This window comes from Equus asinus, chromosome 13, assembly GCF_041296235.1.
Source record: "Equus asinus isolate D_3611 breed Donkey chromosome 13, EquAss-T2T_v2, whole genome shotgun sequence".
NCBI lineage: Eukaryota > Metazoa > Chordata > Mammalia > Perissodactyla > Equidae > Equus > Equus asinus.
In genome coordinates, this window is record NC_091802.1 from 60020091 (window position 1) to 60037898 (window position 17808).

At 41.8% G+C, this 17808-nt stretch overlaps 1 protein-coding gene across 7 annotated transcripts in view; it reads left to right on the forward strand.

Annotated features, from left to right (window-relative positions):
* The window catches only part of RPTOR (regulatory associated protein of MTOR complex 1), a 397196-nt gene that overhangs the window by 156573 nt on the left and 222815 nt on the right, over nucleotides 1-17808 (forward strand). For all 7 annotated transcript variants that reach the window (XM_044746113.2, XM_044746114.2, XM_070483827.1 and 4 more), the window contains exon 5: nucleotides 11502-11648. In XM_044746113.2, the coding sequence (XP_044602048.2) occupies nucleotides 11502-11648 (147 nt within the window). The remainder of the gene's footprint in view (nucleotides 1-11501; nucleotides 11649-17808) is intronic.

Below are 17808 nucleotides of genomic sequence, written 5' to 3' on the forward strand. Positions count from 1 at the left end.
GAGTGGCCTAGAGGAAAAGGCATGTAGACAGGTCCAGACCCAGCTCCTGCCTCAGGGCTAATGCCGCCTCTTCCTTGGATGTATCTAGTAACAACTTAATCTTAATTGTTTTTATTTCATAGTGGATAGATTCAAAACTATAATTATAGAAAAAGTAGAATGTAAAGAAACACGATATAACAAACTGCCAGATACCCAGCAGCCACTTCAGAAAATGACCTTTTGGAGTCTCTGTGTGCCCTCCTTAGTCTCACCCCTTTCTCTACCCTCCCCCACAAGATAAGAGGCCCAATGAGTTTTGAGTTTGTCACCGCCTTCCTTTCCTTTAGAGCGCCGCCTGTGTGGCTCTCAGCCCCGTGGGGATTGGCTGTTTCTAGTGACGAGAGGGAGATCGTGGTGCACATGCTCTTCCTGCTCAGAATTACGTGGGGGATCTGTCCCCACTGCTGCTGCGCCCGTCTTCTTCCCTGGGGTCCACTGCCAGGTGTGACATGTTTCAGGACCCTCTGTGCGGATGGACGTTCGGGTTGGTTCTCGTTTTGTCCCGATCTGAACCACCTGAGTGCTTCTGTCACCCGCCCTCCTTGCCCACACTGTCGTCAGGATTTTCTGTCTGTAGGGGTTGGTGGGTGTGAAGGGATGTACGGTGGTGTCACTCGAGTCTCCCTGCGGACTGCGAGGGTCAGGCGCCTTCTGATTGGTGTGGTGGCCGTGTGGGCTTCCTCCGCTTGAAGAGCCGTGTCCTCTCCGTTTTTCACTTGGGTTGTGTGTCTTTTTCTTATTGATTTGGAGGAATTCTTTATATTCTGGACAGTAATCCTTTATCATTTTTATGAATTGTGAATGTCTTCTCTGAATTTATGGCTTGCTGTATTGGTTGGTTTGTTTCTGTTCTCTTTACGGTGTCCCGTAGTGGACAGGAGTTCTTTATTTTGAAATACTCAATTTGGTCAGTCTTCCTTTAGGGTGTGGGTATTTTCTGTCTTCTTTAAGAAGACTTTCCTTATGCCAAGATTACAAAAATATTCCACTTTATGTTCTTCCAAAAGTGTTATATTTTTGTCCATTGCATTTAGGTCTTTAATCTACCTGGAAGTGATTTTTGTACATACTGTTAAGAAGGGGTTCAATTCATTTCTTTTTCCAAATGGATTCCTGCCTGTTCCATTACCATTTAATGCCAGCTTTGAACTGAACAAGTTCCCATAGTGTGTGCGTATGTCTCTGAGCTCTCTGTTCTGTTCCATGCGTCCACCTCTGTGTAAACAATGTTACTGGGTGCAGGTTTTCAGTGCTGCGTGGTGCTCGGGAAGGTGCGCTTCCCTCTTTGTTCTTCAGAGGCATCTTGGCTGTTCTCGGCCCTTTGATCTTCCATGAAAATCCTGAAACGACTTGTAAATCAGTGGATTAATGAGGGGAGACTCAATATCTTGACACTGTTGAGTCTTCCAGACTTTGCTCTTTTTAAGTGTCTGTCAATGGTATTGTATAATTTCATAAAGGTTTGTATAATTTGTTAGATATATTCTTAGATACTTTATATTTTTTGATATTGTTGTAAATGTTTACTAGAAAAATTATATTTTATAAGTTTTTACCAAGGTGTATGAAAAGGCAGTTGACTTTTGTACATTTATTTTATATCTACTAATTTTGCTATTGTCTCTTGTTGATTCTAATAGTTTATCTGTACATACGTTTAGATTTTCTCAATAGGCTGTCGCGTCATCGGCAGAGATGGCCGTTGTCTTTCTTTCCCTCCAGGCTTGCGCCTTTGATTGTTGTTCTCTCTCACTGTGCTGGCTAACTCCTCCCAAGGAGTGACGTCCCGACTGGGGAGTCTCTTTCAGTCCTCATTTCCAAGGGAGTGCTTTAAAAAGAAGAAAAGATAAGAAAGTCCCTTATCAGATTAGAAAATGACCTTCTATTCCTAGTTTATTTTTTTAAAATCGTGAATAGATGTTGCATTTTTGTAAGTCATTATGTATGTGTGTATGTGTGTGGGTAAGATGATCATATGATTTTTCTCCTTTAAACTGGCAGTGCATTGAAGGATACGTGATTTTCTAATATGAAGTACATCTTTCATTTGTAAGGTAGCCCACAAACGTGTCATTATGAATTATCTGTTTCATGCAGGGTTTACTTTGGTTTGTTGGTATTTTGTTTAATATTTTTACATCAGTGTTCATGAGTGAGATTGGCTTGTGATTGTTCTTTCTCTTGCCAGCTTTGCATAAGCAGTATAACTGTGGCCTTAGAAAATAGGTTGAGGCAATGTTGCTTTTTAGATACACTGGGATAGTTTTTGTGAGATTTGAAATATGTGTTGTCTGAATATTTGGTGGAATACAGACAAAGCTGTCTGGCTGACATTTTGTTTGTGGAGAGATCTTTGACTACTGACTTCGTTTCTTTTATTGGTAAAGGGCTATTTGGATTTTCTATTTCTTCTTGAGCCAGCTTTGCTGACTTACTTTTGTAGGAATTTGTCCATTTCAGCTTATTCAAATTTGTTGATGAAAAGTGGCTCACAATGTTCTGTTGTTAATTTATCGAAGTCTGGGTTAGTGATGTTTCCTTTTTCGTTCTTGATGCTGACAGTTGATGTCTTTTTTTCTTCTTAATCTCTGTTACCAGAGGTTGCTGTACATTTCATTAGCCTTTTCAAAGAATCAACATTTAACTTTGTTGATCCTCCAGCAGGGTTGAAAGGACAGTAGAAGGAATACTTTTATACAATCATCCACTGCATAACGACGTTTCGGTCAAAGATAGACAGACCGTATATTCGACAGTGCTCCCGTAAGATCAGTACCACACAGCCTAGATGTGTAGTAGGCTGTACCATCTAGGTTTGTGTAAGTACACTCTGTGATGTTTGCACAATGACAGCATCGCCTAATGGTGCATTTCTCAGAACGTGTCCCTGTTGTTAAGCAATGCACGACTGTGCTTTTCTCCTGTATTCAGCAGTTAGCACTTTGCCACATTTGCTTTATGGATTTGGAGTTTAGCCCTTCTAGTTAGGTGCATAGTGGTATCTCATTGTTGTTTTAATCTGCACTTCCTTAATAACCTGTGACGTTGAGCATCTTCTCATATGCTTATTTGCCATCTGTATGATTTTCTTTGGTGGGCTGTCCATATCTTTTGCCCACTTTTAAATTGGGTTATTTGTTTTCTTACTCAATTTTGAGAGTTCTTTTTATATTTTAGATACAAGTCTTTTATCAGTTATGTGTTTTGTGAATACTTTCTCCCAGTCTGTGACTTGTGTTTTCATTCACTGAACAGTGGGCATTGACTTTTTTTTTTTTTGAGGGAGATTAGCCCTGAGCTAACATCTGCTGCTAATCCTCCTCTTTTTGCTAAGGAAGACTGGCCCTGAACTAACATCTGTGCCCATCTTCCTCTACTATATATGTGGGACACCTGCCACAGCATGGTTTGATAAGCGGTGCTGCATCTGCGCCTGGGATCCAAACTGGTGAACCCTGGGCCACCTAAGTGGAGCACGTGGACTCAACTGGGCCAGCCCTGGCACTGACTTTTTGAAGAGTTTAGATCAGTTATCTATCCTCTAGAATGTCCCACATTCTGGTTTAATTTCTTTGTTTTTTCATGAGTTTATATAAGACTGGATAAAAAGCAAGGTCAAACTTTGTGCTGTCCACGAGAGATGCACTTTAAATATAAAGACATAAAGGTTGAATGTAAAAAGATATACCATGCAAATACTACTAGTTGTAAGAGAGCTGGAGTGGCCATATTATTAACCAGAAAATAGACTTCAAGACAAGGAGTTTTGCCAGAAATGAAGAGGGACAGTTCATAGTGACAGACAGGTCAGGTCGTCAGGGAGATGTAAACCATCCTGAATGTATATACACTTAATATGAGAGTTCTCAGTACATAAATCAAGATTGCCAGAACCGAAGGGAGAAAGAAACAAATCCGTAATTCTAGTTGGAGATTTGAATAACAGTCTGTCAGTAATTGCTAGATTAAAACTGAACTTAAAATTGATAATTAAAAACTTTGTCACAAAGAAAACTCCAGACATAGTATATTTTTTCTAGAAAAAAAAATCAGTTACTTTACAAAAGATCAGACCAATACCATCGATCGCTCTGACTCAGTTACCATAGAACACTCCTCCGACAACCGCAGGACACACGTCCCCAGGTGCAGGCGAGCGCTCGCCAAGACGGGCCATGGCTGGGCCATAAAAACGTCTCAGTGAAGTCGGAAGGATTGGAATCAAGCAGAGTGTATTCTCCGACACGGTACTGAAATGGTAGGAAATCTGAAAAATCCTCAAATATTTGAAAATCAAATAACACGTCTCAAAAAGAATATCACAAGGGAAAAAAACATAACATGAACTAAACAATAATGAAAATATGGCCTGTCAAAATTGGTAGGCTACACCTAGAGAGGTGCTTACATGGAAATGTATAGCCTTAAATCCTCATACGGAAGGGAAGGGAGGTTTAACATTTAAATCTAAATTTCCACCTTTAGAAACGAGAAAATGGTGAGCAAACTCAAAGTAAGTAGAAGGAAAGAAATAGAGTACAAATCAGTAAAATAGAGCACAGGCAATAGAGAAAGTTAACATAGCTAAAATGTGGTATTTTTGAAAAGATCTATAAAATTGACAAGTCTCTAGCTAGATAGATCACGAGAAAAGAGAAGACATAATCAATCAATATTTAGGAATGGAAGAAGGGATATCATCACATATGCTATAGATGTTGAAAAGATAGGAAATGTTAATAATTTTATACCAGTAAACTTAACAACTTAAATTGGATGGAAAATGCCTTAAAAAATGCAACCTACCAAAAGTGACCCAAAATGGAATAGAAAATCTGAATTGCCCTAAATCAATCAAAGAAATTGAACTCGTAGAGAAAAATCTTCTTACACGTTGACTCATGGATGAATGGAGATTTTTATTGAAATGTCATCACATCATGAAACGTTTCCTGATCAGTCTGTGTACACTGCTAAATCATAGATGGAAGAAAAAGGGTTTGGGAAGTGTTATTCATAACGCATAAAAAGTACAGTGACACCAAAGCTGCAGTGTGGATGTCCTCTGTCTGCATGGCACACTTGCACTGTCTACACCACGGTTCTGAAGGTTTGGGTCCCAGACCCGGCAGCAGCTTCTCAGAACTTAGAAGAAAGGCAGATTATTAGACGCCTCCAAGACTGCAGAAGCCTGTTGTGGGAGGGGCCTGAGATCTGCCTTTCCAGGCCATCCTGATGCACACTCAGTTGGGGACTTCTGAGAAATCAGTTAAGATATGGTCTAAGGGTTTATATCTCTTAGCATCAAGGAAATAATATTGTTTAAAAACTGAAGCTCTTAGACAGTCCAAAGTTTTCTAGCATTTCTCTTGAAGAAACAGCGTTTTTACTGATAGTCTTCACTATTGTAAGCAAACAAAATAAAATTCTCAGAAAGGAAAGGTCAAGTTTACAATAAAATTAAGAGCTTTTGTTTTGGATCCTGCTGCATTCTCAATGTGGATAAAGTAACGATTATAACAAATGATAAATCTGGTCTGGCACAAATAGTGCTTTTAAAAAGTCACAAATATATCTTTTTGATAATAGCACATTGAAAAACCTTTATGATGCATCTTTGAACAGAATCAGTAATGAGCTATATACTAAACCAGAGTAAGAGGCATCCGTTTGATAGTGAGATGCAGTTTTAAAAAACCAATAAATTCTATTATTTAAATGACATTTATTTAGAATTACTCATGGAGTAAAAAATTATTTAACTGGAATAAAGGAAAGGCGCGAGAAGTATCAACAAGACCAATAAAGGGACTGAAAGTTTGCTCGTGCTGTTTGGACGGACGGACATACGTCTGGCATCGCTCGTGGCCACATGTGGCTCACAAGCACCGCTCCCCTGTACTTCCCATTGCTGGGCCATCACCTCCTGCTCCTGGCTGACGTGTGTTCAGACAACACGCTTTGGAAGGCAAGTGAATCTTCTGCCAGCCCACACGCCTCTTGTCTCTTCAGAGAACAGCCGCATGCATCACCTTTGCAGTCCAGGGAAAGCCAGGGTGACGCATCCAAGTGTACCTGCAGTCCCTGTCTGTGAGGCGACAAGGAAGCCTGCGTCCTTAAGGGGCTCACAGGAAACCCCTCAGGAGGATGCCATTTTAACTTGGCCCGGAATTCCGACTCACATGCCGAGTTCTTTGGCAGAAGGCATGCTCAGAACCTTCTCGGAAGCGGGGCATTGCTTCTTAGAGGTGGGCTGCGTTACCTGAAGACAAAGTGCCCTCCTTTTGCAGCTCTTGTCGCGGTGCTCGGCGGCCTCTGTGGTTAACTCAGCCTGCAAGGACAGTCTGATGGAGAAAGTGAGCTTTTTATTTTGATGTTTAATATAACCTGACAGATAAAGTGGATTGTAATGAATAAATTATCTAAAACCTATTTCTGTTTCTTTGTTTGAAATGAAAACATGGCCTTGAATATGTTTTTTTCAAGAAAAAGAAGAGATACTTTGATTAGGAATTCTCTGTACTTGTAATTTTTGGTGAGGGAAAGCCAAACTGTTGCCTGAAACGCTCTAGGGTATTTCAGGTGGCCTTTGGTGCACACGGGGGGCTTCTGAATTTTCCAGCTTGCAGAGGTTGGCTCAGCTGAGGCGTCACAGGCGTGTTCCGCGGATGAAGAGACAGGTACACTTTGCATGTTGTTTCCGTCCGCCGCCCCTGCGTCTGCGGGCTCTTCCCTGCAGCACCAAGGCTGGAATTCTGTGGGCTGCCTTTGCAGGATTGCAGGGCCGTAATTCTGTCCTGAAGCTTGACAGACTCCCCGGGATCTTTCTGAGATGCGAAATGAGATCTAAAGTTCTCAAAGGTCATTTTCCTCAGGGTGGTTTAGTATTGTTGATTTTGTGTTCCCTCTGGGATACAGATTTCCAGGCTGTTTCTGTCTTACTAAACTTACCACGTACAACTAATGCTTCCAGTGAAATGGTGTCTCCTCAAAGGCAGGGGAGAGCCCCCTCAGGGCACATTTGGCAGTATCCAGAGACCCTTTTGGTCATCACAGCTGGGCTAGGAGGGAGTAAGTGCTACTGGCAGGTAGTAGGTCGAGGCCAGGGATGCTGCCGAACGTCCCAGGACGGCCCTCACACCGAGTGGTCGAAACTGTGGGCTGGAGGAGGCCACCGCAGAGGCGTCTGCTGCTCAGCAGGCGCTCAGGAGGCTGCCACGCCCACACTGCCTGTGTGTGTGGAGGCGCAGGGTGCGTTCAAGCCGTTCTCTGTGGTGGAGCCTCCCTGTGGGTGGGATAGGATGCAAGTCCCTCTCATAACTAAAAATAATGAAGCTAAAGACCAATTTGGAAAGTCCAAGGCTTCTTGCCCTACTGGCCCTGGGACGAGCATTAGAAAATGGAGAACGTTCTGACATCCAGTGGGACTGGGTGGCCAAGGATTCCACTTGAACCCCAGCAGTGGCCAGCGGTCACAGAGAATGGAAGGAAAAATTCTTAATGGATTTTCTAATGTATTAGTGCTTCATTATTTTAATGAACAGCATTAATTAACTTTCAGAAATATAAATAGTAACTTTTAATATTTGAGAAATATAAAAATTGAATTTCAGCTCAAAAGGCAAGATCCCAGAACATGGTATGTTAAAATTTATTCTGTGCTTCTTTGCTGCCTTTGGGGCCTTGGGGGCCTGTGCCTAGAAGGCAGCAAAGATGGCAGCATCCACCTCTTCCTGACAGTCATGCGGATGATGTGGTGGCAGGGATGTGGTCAGAGCTGCGCCAGCTGTATTTGAATGTTCCTCACTGAGCCTAGAAAATTGAGGGAGGTAAATAAACAGCCAACAGAGTGTTGCCAACATATAAAAATGCAATGGTTTCCCAGACTGGTGCTAAAATCCTTTCTCCTCTCAGTGTAGGGGTGTTCCTGCCCAGTTAAACAGTTCATTTTGGCCTTTCTCTTCCCCTAGTAGTGGGGGCTGCAAGGCAACCAGTGGGAGGGAGGTGCTGGGGGAGGCAGGAAGAGGAGCTCTTCCTTGCTGTGTCTGGGGAGCTGGTTATTCATGTTCTGCTCTGTCTAATGGAGCATTTGCTGAAGGCTTTGTACTTATGCAGATGATATGTAATACCTGCTCGTTAGAAAATACTGAATGAATGTAGAACTATATGGTCGTAAACCCTGGAGGTTACCCTTTCCCTCCCTCCTTTTAATAGTTTGTGTGCATTTTGTATTTCTAAAAAATACAGATAGTTTCTATTATAAAAGATTCTGAAAGATTAATACAGAAATATTAAAAGAAATGATATGACGCCCCTCACACCCACATGCACACCTCCCCCTCCCTAGCTGCAGTGAGCAGCCCTCAGTCCCTTGGTGTGTTTTCTTTCAGTGCCAGTGTGTGACCTAGTCACCCAGCACACGCGTACTGAGTCCTCATTCTGTGCAGAGCAGTGCTCACGTGCGAGGGATGTGAGGCTTCACACACACAACTTTTCTTTTCTTCCCACAAAATGGGATCATGTTATATGTGATGTTCTCAAACTTGCAGTTTTAAAATCGTATGAAGCCTCTAACGTCTTTCCATGGAAATGTGTATAAATAACCGCAGTCGTGTATAGCTGCATGGTGTTTTATTATATGGATGTGTGGACCCTCTTTTGTGTAATGCTTACTTCATGTTAGATAAATTAGGACCCAGAAAAGGCTCTTATAGTCCCGGTGGGCCATCTGGGCCTGCTGTGGCATTGACGTGCTGGAGGGCCCAGGCCCCTTCCATCACACAGCTCTACTATCCCTCTGCTCTTGTCCTCTCCGTGGTCGAAGACGGCTTGCCATGTCCACATTCCCTCCACGGGCAAAGGAAAGAGAAAAGGGTGAGCATGAGGACAGCACTTAGAATTTGGACTCTTCGCTTCTGATCATTTCCCATTGACTAGAATTTGGCTGCGAGATCAGACTTAGCTGCAAAGACACTGGGAAATGTGCTCAGCTAAAACTTCCACTGGTGAAGAAGAGGGAGAAGACAGATATTAGACCAGTAGGCTCTTCCACAGCGGCATTTAGGTAGCTTCACAGGTTTTACCAGGAAAAATATTGTACATCCTTGTACGTATAGTTATGTGTACAGATGCAAGTCTTTCTATAGGTTGGGCACCCAGAATTCAAAAGGGATGTACATTTAAAAATATTAAAGTACTGCCAGATTGCCTTCCAAAAAAGCTTCCTTAATTTACATTCCCACTGACAGCAAACCAGTGTCCTGTGAACACAGCCTAGTCAACATGAGGTGTTGTTCACATTTTACATTTCTTCCAAGTTGCTGGATGAAGATAGAGAGATAGATAGATAGATAGATAGACAGACAGACACATAGATAGATGATTCTCATTGTAATTTGTATTTGCATGATTAATCAAGAGCATGAAACTCTTTCCATAATCATTGCTCATTTGTGTTTCTTCTACTGTGAACTGCCTGTTGGTGTCTTGTTTCTTGTTGTTTCCTCTTTTGTTGATCTGTAGCAGAAACTTATACATACACACACATTCTAAATATAAATCCTCCATCACGTATGTTATACCTACTTTATTCTTGGCATGTTTTTTAATGAAAATTATATAATTTTTATGTGAGTTATGTTTTCCCTTAAGCCTTCTGGGTTTTGTGACTTGTTTAAGAAGGCCCACACCAAAATAAATAAAAATCTTTTATTCTGCTTTTATGTTTAGTTTTTAAATGTACCCTGAGTGTGTGTGGAGTCTGTTAGCAATAACAAATGGCTAGATTTATAGCATCGCTTTTGACTTGTTCATTCTTTCCTCACCGAGTTAAAATGCCACCTTCATTACAATTATATATGTGACTCTATTTCTGGACTTTCTCTTCCCGTGATTTGTTGGTCTTGCCCTCCCTAATATCATCCTGTAATTGCCATAGACTTATAGTATATTTGATGTCTGGTAGTGCGAGTCCCTACTCATTATTCTCTATTAATTTTTTTTTTTTTTTTGCTATTCTTGTGCATTTCTCTTCTGCACCAACTTTAGAAATATCTTGTCAAATTCCATTAAAGAAAAGCACTGCTGGTATTTTGATTGGGCTTGCATTGACTCTGTAGATTCATTAGGGAAGAACTGACATCTTTAGAATCCTTCAATGAGAGTTCATTGAGAACGGGCATTTCACGTGCTCTCTGGCATCATGCAATGATGAGAAATAAGCATCAGATAAGGGCAGTTCAGCAACACGAAATAGCGTAGTGTAAGTAGCATTGGTCCCCTCATGATGTCTGTGTCTGTGCTCCACACACCTGTGCTGTCAGCACGTCGCCTTGTCCTGTCTGCAGTGGCACTTGCATCTGGTGCTTTGCTGTCCACGTCGGGAGAGCCTCTGCCGCCTGGCTTTCGATGCCAGCCTTCTCTGGGCCTTGTGTGGTCTTCTTGTCTTCTGCCCTTTTTCGTGTTGCGTTGTAAACAATCCCGTCAGCAACACCAGAGGCGGTGTTTGCGGCCCAGCTGCTGGGAAATGCAGTGCCCTTTACTGTCAGTGCGCAGCATTGATTTCTGCCAGTTTCACCACTTTGACTTGTGGTGCAGAGGAGGGTAAATAAGTGACAGCCTTCTATGTCAAGAACTACTTGAAAATGTTACCTTTGAGTGAGGATTTTAATCGTTTCTCTGGTGAGAGGAGGACGTACTTTTCTACATTTATCAGTAATCACAGGAGTGTTTTCGAGTGCTGAACAGTATAGTGAGTCCAGAAAAATATTTTGCTCCGTGAATTCGTGTTAATAGGTGATTGTTCTGTGATTTGAAAAAAAATTACAAGGCCAAATCCACTTGTACCCCTAAGTGTGATTTTTTTTTTAATCATCTAGAGGATAAAGTTAATAGCTCTGAAATGAAAGGGACGATGAGGCAAACGTCAATTTGAGGACCTGACCAACTCTTCAGAGCTTATCTCCTTTGTGAGCGAGGCACATGTTATGTTACGTGAGCACAGAGAAGTCACTGAGTAAAACGGTGCGCAGGCAGTGGTGCACGTAGCACGCACGTCCTTAGGTCATAAGAGAAAGCTATGGTTTGGGGTGAGTGGGTGGGAGAGGAGGAGCAAAGAATGAAGGTCTCCGGTAGGATACATGGAAGGTCATCTCACAGTGGGAATGAGCCGTGTTCCCAGGAGACAGCGGGCCACTGAACCAGGTGGCAACTGCAGAGGAGTCCGGGGCCAGGGATGGAGCTGTGACAGCCGTCCAGCACTCCCACTGCTGCGTGAAACAGCGTATGGGCTGATGGTGGAGGAGCTTGGTGTGCTGTCACTTATGGTGTGTAGAGACGATAGCTCAAGAACTCTCTCCACGGCCACGCCCACTGTGTTGTCCCTTCCTTGACATGCAGGTGCTGGTTAGCAAGCAGAGTTCTCGAGGTGTAAGTCACACTGTGCGCTGTTTGTTTTCCAGAACTACACTCAGTACATCCCTCTGTCTATATATGACCTGCAGACGTGGATGGGCAGCCCGTCGATATTCGTCTACGACTGCTCCAATGCTGGCCTTATCGTCAAGTCCTTCAAGCAGTTTGCCCTGCAGAGGGAGCAGGAGTTGGAGGTGAGGCACTCGAATGCCCCGGGATTGGGGCTGAGTCTTTGTTTTGTTTTCTCTGGGATGGTGTGGTGGGGTGGGGTGCAGTGGGGTGGGTGTTGGGCTCCAGGTGGTGCTTCCCTTCATTCTTTGAGTGGAGAATTGCACAGGTGTATTCCATGACAAAGAACTTGGGAGGTCCTCGGTACAAGCTTGTAGGCTCATATATACATCTCATTTTACTCAGTGTCTTTTTTAATCTGAACATTAATTAAGTGGTAACATTAACAGAGTTGATTTATGCTCCACTGGTCTCTACCTCTGAGATAAATGTTAAAATAAAGCAGACACATTCATTTTAGGAGAAATGGACCCATATCTGGGCACAGTCTGCAGTTCCACTAGCACTTTGTTATTGCCTCAATTCTATTTTCTTTTGTGTTAAAAAACAAACAAAAACCCACTAAGCTAAATACAGAAAATAAACCAGAACAGCTGCCATTGGTGGCTTCCGTTGAAAGAGCTGGAAAGCCAGTGCAGTGCTCTGATCGTGAAGAGACATTTTACTTGGTTGTTTTAATTAATATTTGATGTTTGAAAAAACAGTGAATTCTAAAGAGAAATCGAAGAGGTAGTTTCAATTAAGAGGCCTCCATCCTGTGGCCTACACGAAAGTGTGAGAATAAAATATTCTGCAGCCTCGAGGGAGTCATGAATTCTGATTGGTTACAGTGCAGGAAACTCTCAATTCAGGAGCAAAAATGGTCCAGAGTACATGTTTCCTCAAGCCTTTTTGGGTCTATCCAATTTTAATGTATTGTTATGTTTTTTCACATTTCATCGGAGGATATTGCTGTCATACAGTTTAATGTTTCATATTTATAAATTAAGCCCTTATGCAGAACATTGCATAAGAGTGACTGATAAATAAAATGCCCTTTATCCTTGAAAATGGAACCAAGTGCCACAGTTATTATTTTTGCATTCTATAAAAAGAGAAGGGGAAGATTAAGTTTTGTATCATCAAATTTTTACCTTGCTTTTGGGCATTTCATCTAGGTTTAACCAAGGGATAGGTTATCTGATGAGCACTAAAAAAATCAAAGCGGCGAGAGATAATTTGCTTTTTCTCGCATCAAGTCATAAATATTGCAAAAAAATTTTTTTTTACATTTATAATATGTAAATAAAAATGCCAAAGAATTCTGCCTGGTTTTTATACCCAATTTATGAGCTTCGGGTGGTTAAGAAAGACCAATACATCAGCCTTAGTTAATTAAAACATGTTAAATATGGCCTCTCTCCACCCCTTTCAGCAGAAAGCAAGCATTTCTCTCTCTTGCATGAGACTAAATGTTTTCTTTGCAGCACTTTGAGTATCTGCTCTGTCAGTCCTGTATGTATTCTCTGTGTGTTGCCAAGGATTAATCAGCCTAAGAAACTGTTCATTTCATCAAGTGCAACGAAAAAGATTTCCATGCATCTTTTTTGGGAAAAAAATGTTTAATTGACTAATGCCTCATGGAAGAGAGCAAATGAAAAGTATGTTATCTGAAGTGGCAAAGAGACGGCAATGCAAAGTTCTACCATATGTTCTATAATTAGCTCTGACTTTTATCTTCAGTCCTTTTTTTAATTACGTGTAGATAAGTCTTATGTTTTTCCAATACACTTACTGTTATTGGCTATTGTTCAGTTTGGTCTCTTGCATAAACAGCGGAAATTGAAAAGATAAAATTGGCTCTTAGCATGTATCTTAATGTTCACGTTAGTCATTTTATTATCTGCTGTAGAAATAGCAGTCCTATATGGCCTCTTAGGTTTATTCTTTTAAAAAATTATTTCCCTCTTACACTTGACCAAATTCTTTGTAAATTTACAATACATTTTAGCACTTTTATTGGTAAATGATAACATGTGAACTGAAATTGGCAGATAAAGTGGTTTGTGCCAGTGTTTAAACAATAAAGAGGGTAAAAAGTGATTAAATATAATGCAGGAAGATGGTTCCTTGGACCAGAAAGCCTCCGAGTAATAAACATGGACACAAGTCTGCGCGACATAAATTTTAAGGATGATTATCGGCCTCGTGTTCTTGGTCGCACAGCACTGTGCTGGGACCGGGAGGGTTCCTTGCTGTGGACGCCCATCTCACAGGACCATTGCAGGCGAGGCTGAGGACGGCCTCTGGAGAGCGCAGTGCAAACGACCACACACAACTCAAACGTCCTTCTAGCCAGGACACGCGCGTCCGTCACTCCGCCGTCTTCTACGTTTTTATTTGTCGTATTGCTTTTTTCATTGTCATATTGCTTTGTAATTTGTAAATTAAGGAAAATCTTCCAATCTTTCTGCTTTCAACATTCTTTTTAAAATAAGTATTTTTATTTTTACGAAATTAGTATGCCATGATTTTAAAAATCAAATATTAGAGAGGACTTATAATGAATGAAATAGTTCCTGGCCTGACTCCTCCCCGGTCAAGACTGCTACTGATGGAAACCTCCTTTAACTGTTCATGTTTCTAGTTCCTCCACTGAGTGCCTCTACACGTGTAAATAATATGCTTATACTACCACTCCTTGATTCCTGAATTTTAGGTTACCTATGGCCTTTCTGTCGTCATACAAACCAAAAACAGAGCTGCCATTAGTAAATTGTATTTAAAGAATTGGAGAAACTATATAGAACTTTGACAGTAAAGACACGTTACATGGTAGTTTTAAGTTGTATTTGGTGTTTGCGTTAAACAGTGAATTCTAAAGGGAAATTGAAGGGGGGGCACTAAATGCCCTCTCCCCATTTCCCCACTGCCACGTAGTTATATCTCTCAGTCTGGATTCTCTAGACTTTGTAACCTTTGCAATTTTAAATATGTTTTTATCTCTAGTTTCATCAGTGATCAGTAGTATCTTTTGGTTTTTAGGCTCTTAGCTTCCTTAGACTTTCTTTTGCCTCTTGACCTTTGAAACTCTGTCATCTGCACTTTTACTTTATGATTATCTTCTGTTCTCTGACCATAATTAAGCCCCCATGCTTTGTATCTGGGTTGATTCTAAAAAATAACAAACAGTAAAGCTCAATTCCCTGATTATGACCATGCAAATATTGTTCATTGAATGGCTAAGTAGGGTGCTGTGACTTCCGTTTTAATAACCGTTTTTGTTTGTTTCTTTGATTTTCTTGGAAATTTTCTCTTTTCTTCTTGACTTAGATGTTTAACGTTTCTTCAGTCCCCAAATTCACAAGGATAGCATCAAATCTCAGAAAATGCCCTTTCCCCAAAGTGTCTTCCTCCCCAGCTCTCCACTGCCACATCCAGGTGATTGTTTTAAGCAGGCCTGCTCTGTAGCCGTCGTCCTGGGATTTCCCTTATGGCTCTCCTGGATGCATCCACTATGTTCTAGATCCCATCTCCTCCTCTTTCTTGATTGTCTCCTTTGTTCTGCTAGGGCAAATCTGCAAGTAACAACCTAAGAAAGGATGTATGGGAGTAATCTTTCTCAGACCTTAGATGTTTGCATTTGGAATGCTTTCAGCTGTAAGTAATGAAAAATCTCACTATAGGTTTTTAAACAAATAACAGTTTGTCTTTTTCACTAAGCTCTCTGAGGCAAATGATTTAATTATTCAGCAATGCCATCAGGGACCCAGGCTGTTTTTATCTTCCCACTCTGGCTTCCTTAGCCGGTTGATGTTTTATCTTGATGGTTACAGTGTGCCCACCATGGCTCCAGGCATTTCATCTGTCTTTGAGGCAGGAAGAGGTGTGGAAAGGTGGTGCCAGCACATCTGTCTCTCTTACTAGGAAAGCAGAGCTGACTTCCCCTCTATCTCGTGTATTGGAGCAGGGCCATGTGGCCACCCTCCTGTAGTGGGGAATGGGTATCGGACTATCTGATGACGAGTGTCAGCCACGTTGCGTGTCTGAAATGTCTTCATTCTATCCACATGCATTATTGACAGTTTGGGAATGGAATTTTAGGCTGTTTCCACTAAGCAATATCACTGTTGCTTCTTGCAGTGGATGAGTAGATGTACTTGAAAAGTCTGCCCGCTGGCCTCGTGTAACTCTAACCAGGAATCCAGGGGTACAACTACTTACATTCAGACATAAGCCATAGAAGGATATTTATATTCATGATATACAACATATATGTTGAATGAGTTGGAGAGAGAGAAAGAAAAAGATTTTTGAAACAGCTTTTATCTTGGACATTAAATCTTTGGTCTGTAAAAAGAAAGGATGACTAAATCTCAAACACATTCTCTTTGAAACAGTCTTTATGAAGTTGTATCCATCACTTCTGCTTCTGGTGGCTATTTCCCACAGGCAGTTACAGCTCTTCACTGAAGACAGCAGTCAAGCATGGTGGCGAACCTAGGCAATCTCTCTCTTTTTGTTTGGAAGCAAGTGAGCAACTTGATGTCTAGTGGGAGGAACAATAGTGCCTTTTCTTTTACAGAGACAGAGTGGCTGAACCGTGCCCCAGGAACACTTGCTCCTGAACATAACCATCCTCCCAGGTGGAGGACTGGAGCACAGACAGTGTCTTGGTGGGCGCCATGGCAGTAGCCTGAGAGTTCCTCCTGCAGAATCGTTGCCGCGTTTTAGGAATAGGCTCTGATGGCAGTTCAACCGTCACCCCGGTGGCATGATTCTCTTACTACTTGTTGCCCTTTGCAAAGCTTTTCTCATGATGCTTCCAAGTAAATCATGTTTTTAGCTGACATTCTCTAAACACTATTGTGTGATCCACTCCTCTTAACTCTAGCAGTACCATCCAGCAGCACAGAAACCTGTCAAACGGACACTCGTTTTCATAGCAAGAAACAAACTTGGTTCTGTGGCATCACTGAATCCACAATGACTTACAACTCTATTTTCTATTTTGAAATCTTGTATTTGAACTGATATATAATACATTATCCTCATGTACCCATTGCTGTGACTAAACTTTATGTCAGATATTTAAACTAAGTAATTCTGACAAAAATGATTAACACCAGAATCTTCAGGTTTCTTTAAAAAAAGGTTAAATGTGCATCCCATGGAACTAAAGAATTCATATTTTGAAATCTTACAGTTCCTTTGCTAGTGCTGTAGACAGCACATTGCATGGGTGTCCATGGAATTTGCAGCAGAAGTCAACTCTGTGTTAAAAAGGTTAATATTTGTAGTGTTATGATGTCTGTCTGGGATTTCTGAATTCCACAGGGTAATTCTGAGGTTATCTATAGGAAGGTATCTGTCTTGCTCACTGTTTACTAAATGGAATTTTCGGGTGTGAGTTTATCCCCGTGGACTTGCAGTTGTTGGGATGTTTGTCTCTAGCTTGGGGGTCCACGGTGCTGATTTTACAGGAGCTCAAGGCTTGTCCATCTGTATCTTTCACACTATAATTGTTTTCATACCTCCCATTCTTTTCCTTCTTTAACTTTGTAGTTGTCATTTGTAGGTGGTAGGGAAGTGAGAAGTCTATCCTGTGATAACTTTATTCTTTTTCTCCTTTAATTTTTAAATGAGACAATTTGTGGATTTTTAAAAGGTATTCTCCTCTTTTCTAAGTCATCTCCATTTCCTCCAGTATAAATTTTTCTTTTATGATTTATTTGGATTGTTCTCTTTTATACCGGAGACTTAGGACGATTCTTTGTTGTGTCTCATATTAAAGAATGAAGAGAAACTCCCCACTGTTGCCGCGTGTCCGTGGTGGGAACTGTCACCAGACGGAAGGCAGCTGGGGAGCTGGCTGCACACAGGGCGCCCAGAGGCACAGTGCAGAGGGCCTTATTTTACTGGGATGCTGACGACTGCACCAGCTAACTTAGTTTTCCTCAGATACACCAGTAACTCTTGAGAGAAGCAAACGCCCGAGTGCTGTCTGGGGAGGCAGTGGTGGGCAGTTGCAGGAGACCTGGCTTCAGGCACACAGGTGAGCAGTGGTCTGTCCGGGTGACAGATCTTCAGGCGACCCGGTCTTCCTGCCTGTGCCGCTCGAGGCCTGGCTGGTGTACCGCCTTCCCCTCCTGCTGCTCTGCACACTCTCGGGACAGTTTCTCACCCTCTTTTTAATAGAGGCTGGCCAAGTTCTCCCCTCCGTACCATACACTTTATGTATAGTAAGCTGTGAGAATTCATAAGAGCAAAGGCTTTCAAAACAATATTGTTAGGAAACATAGTGTA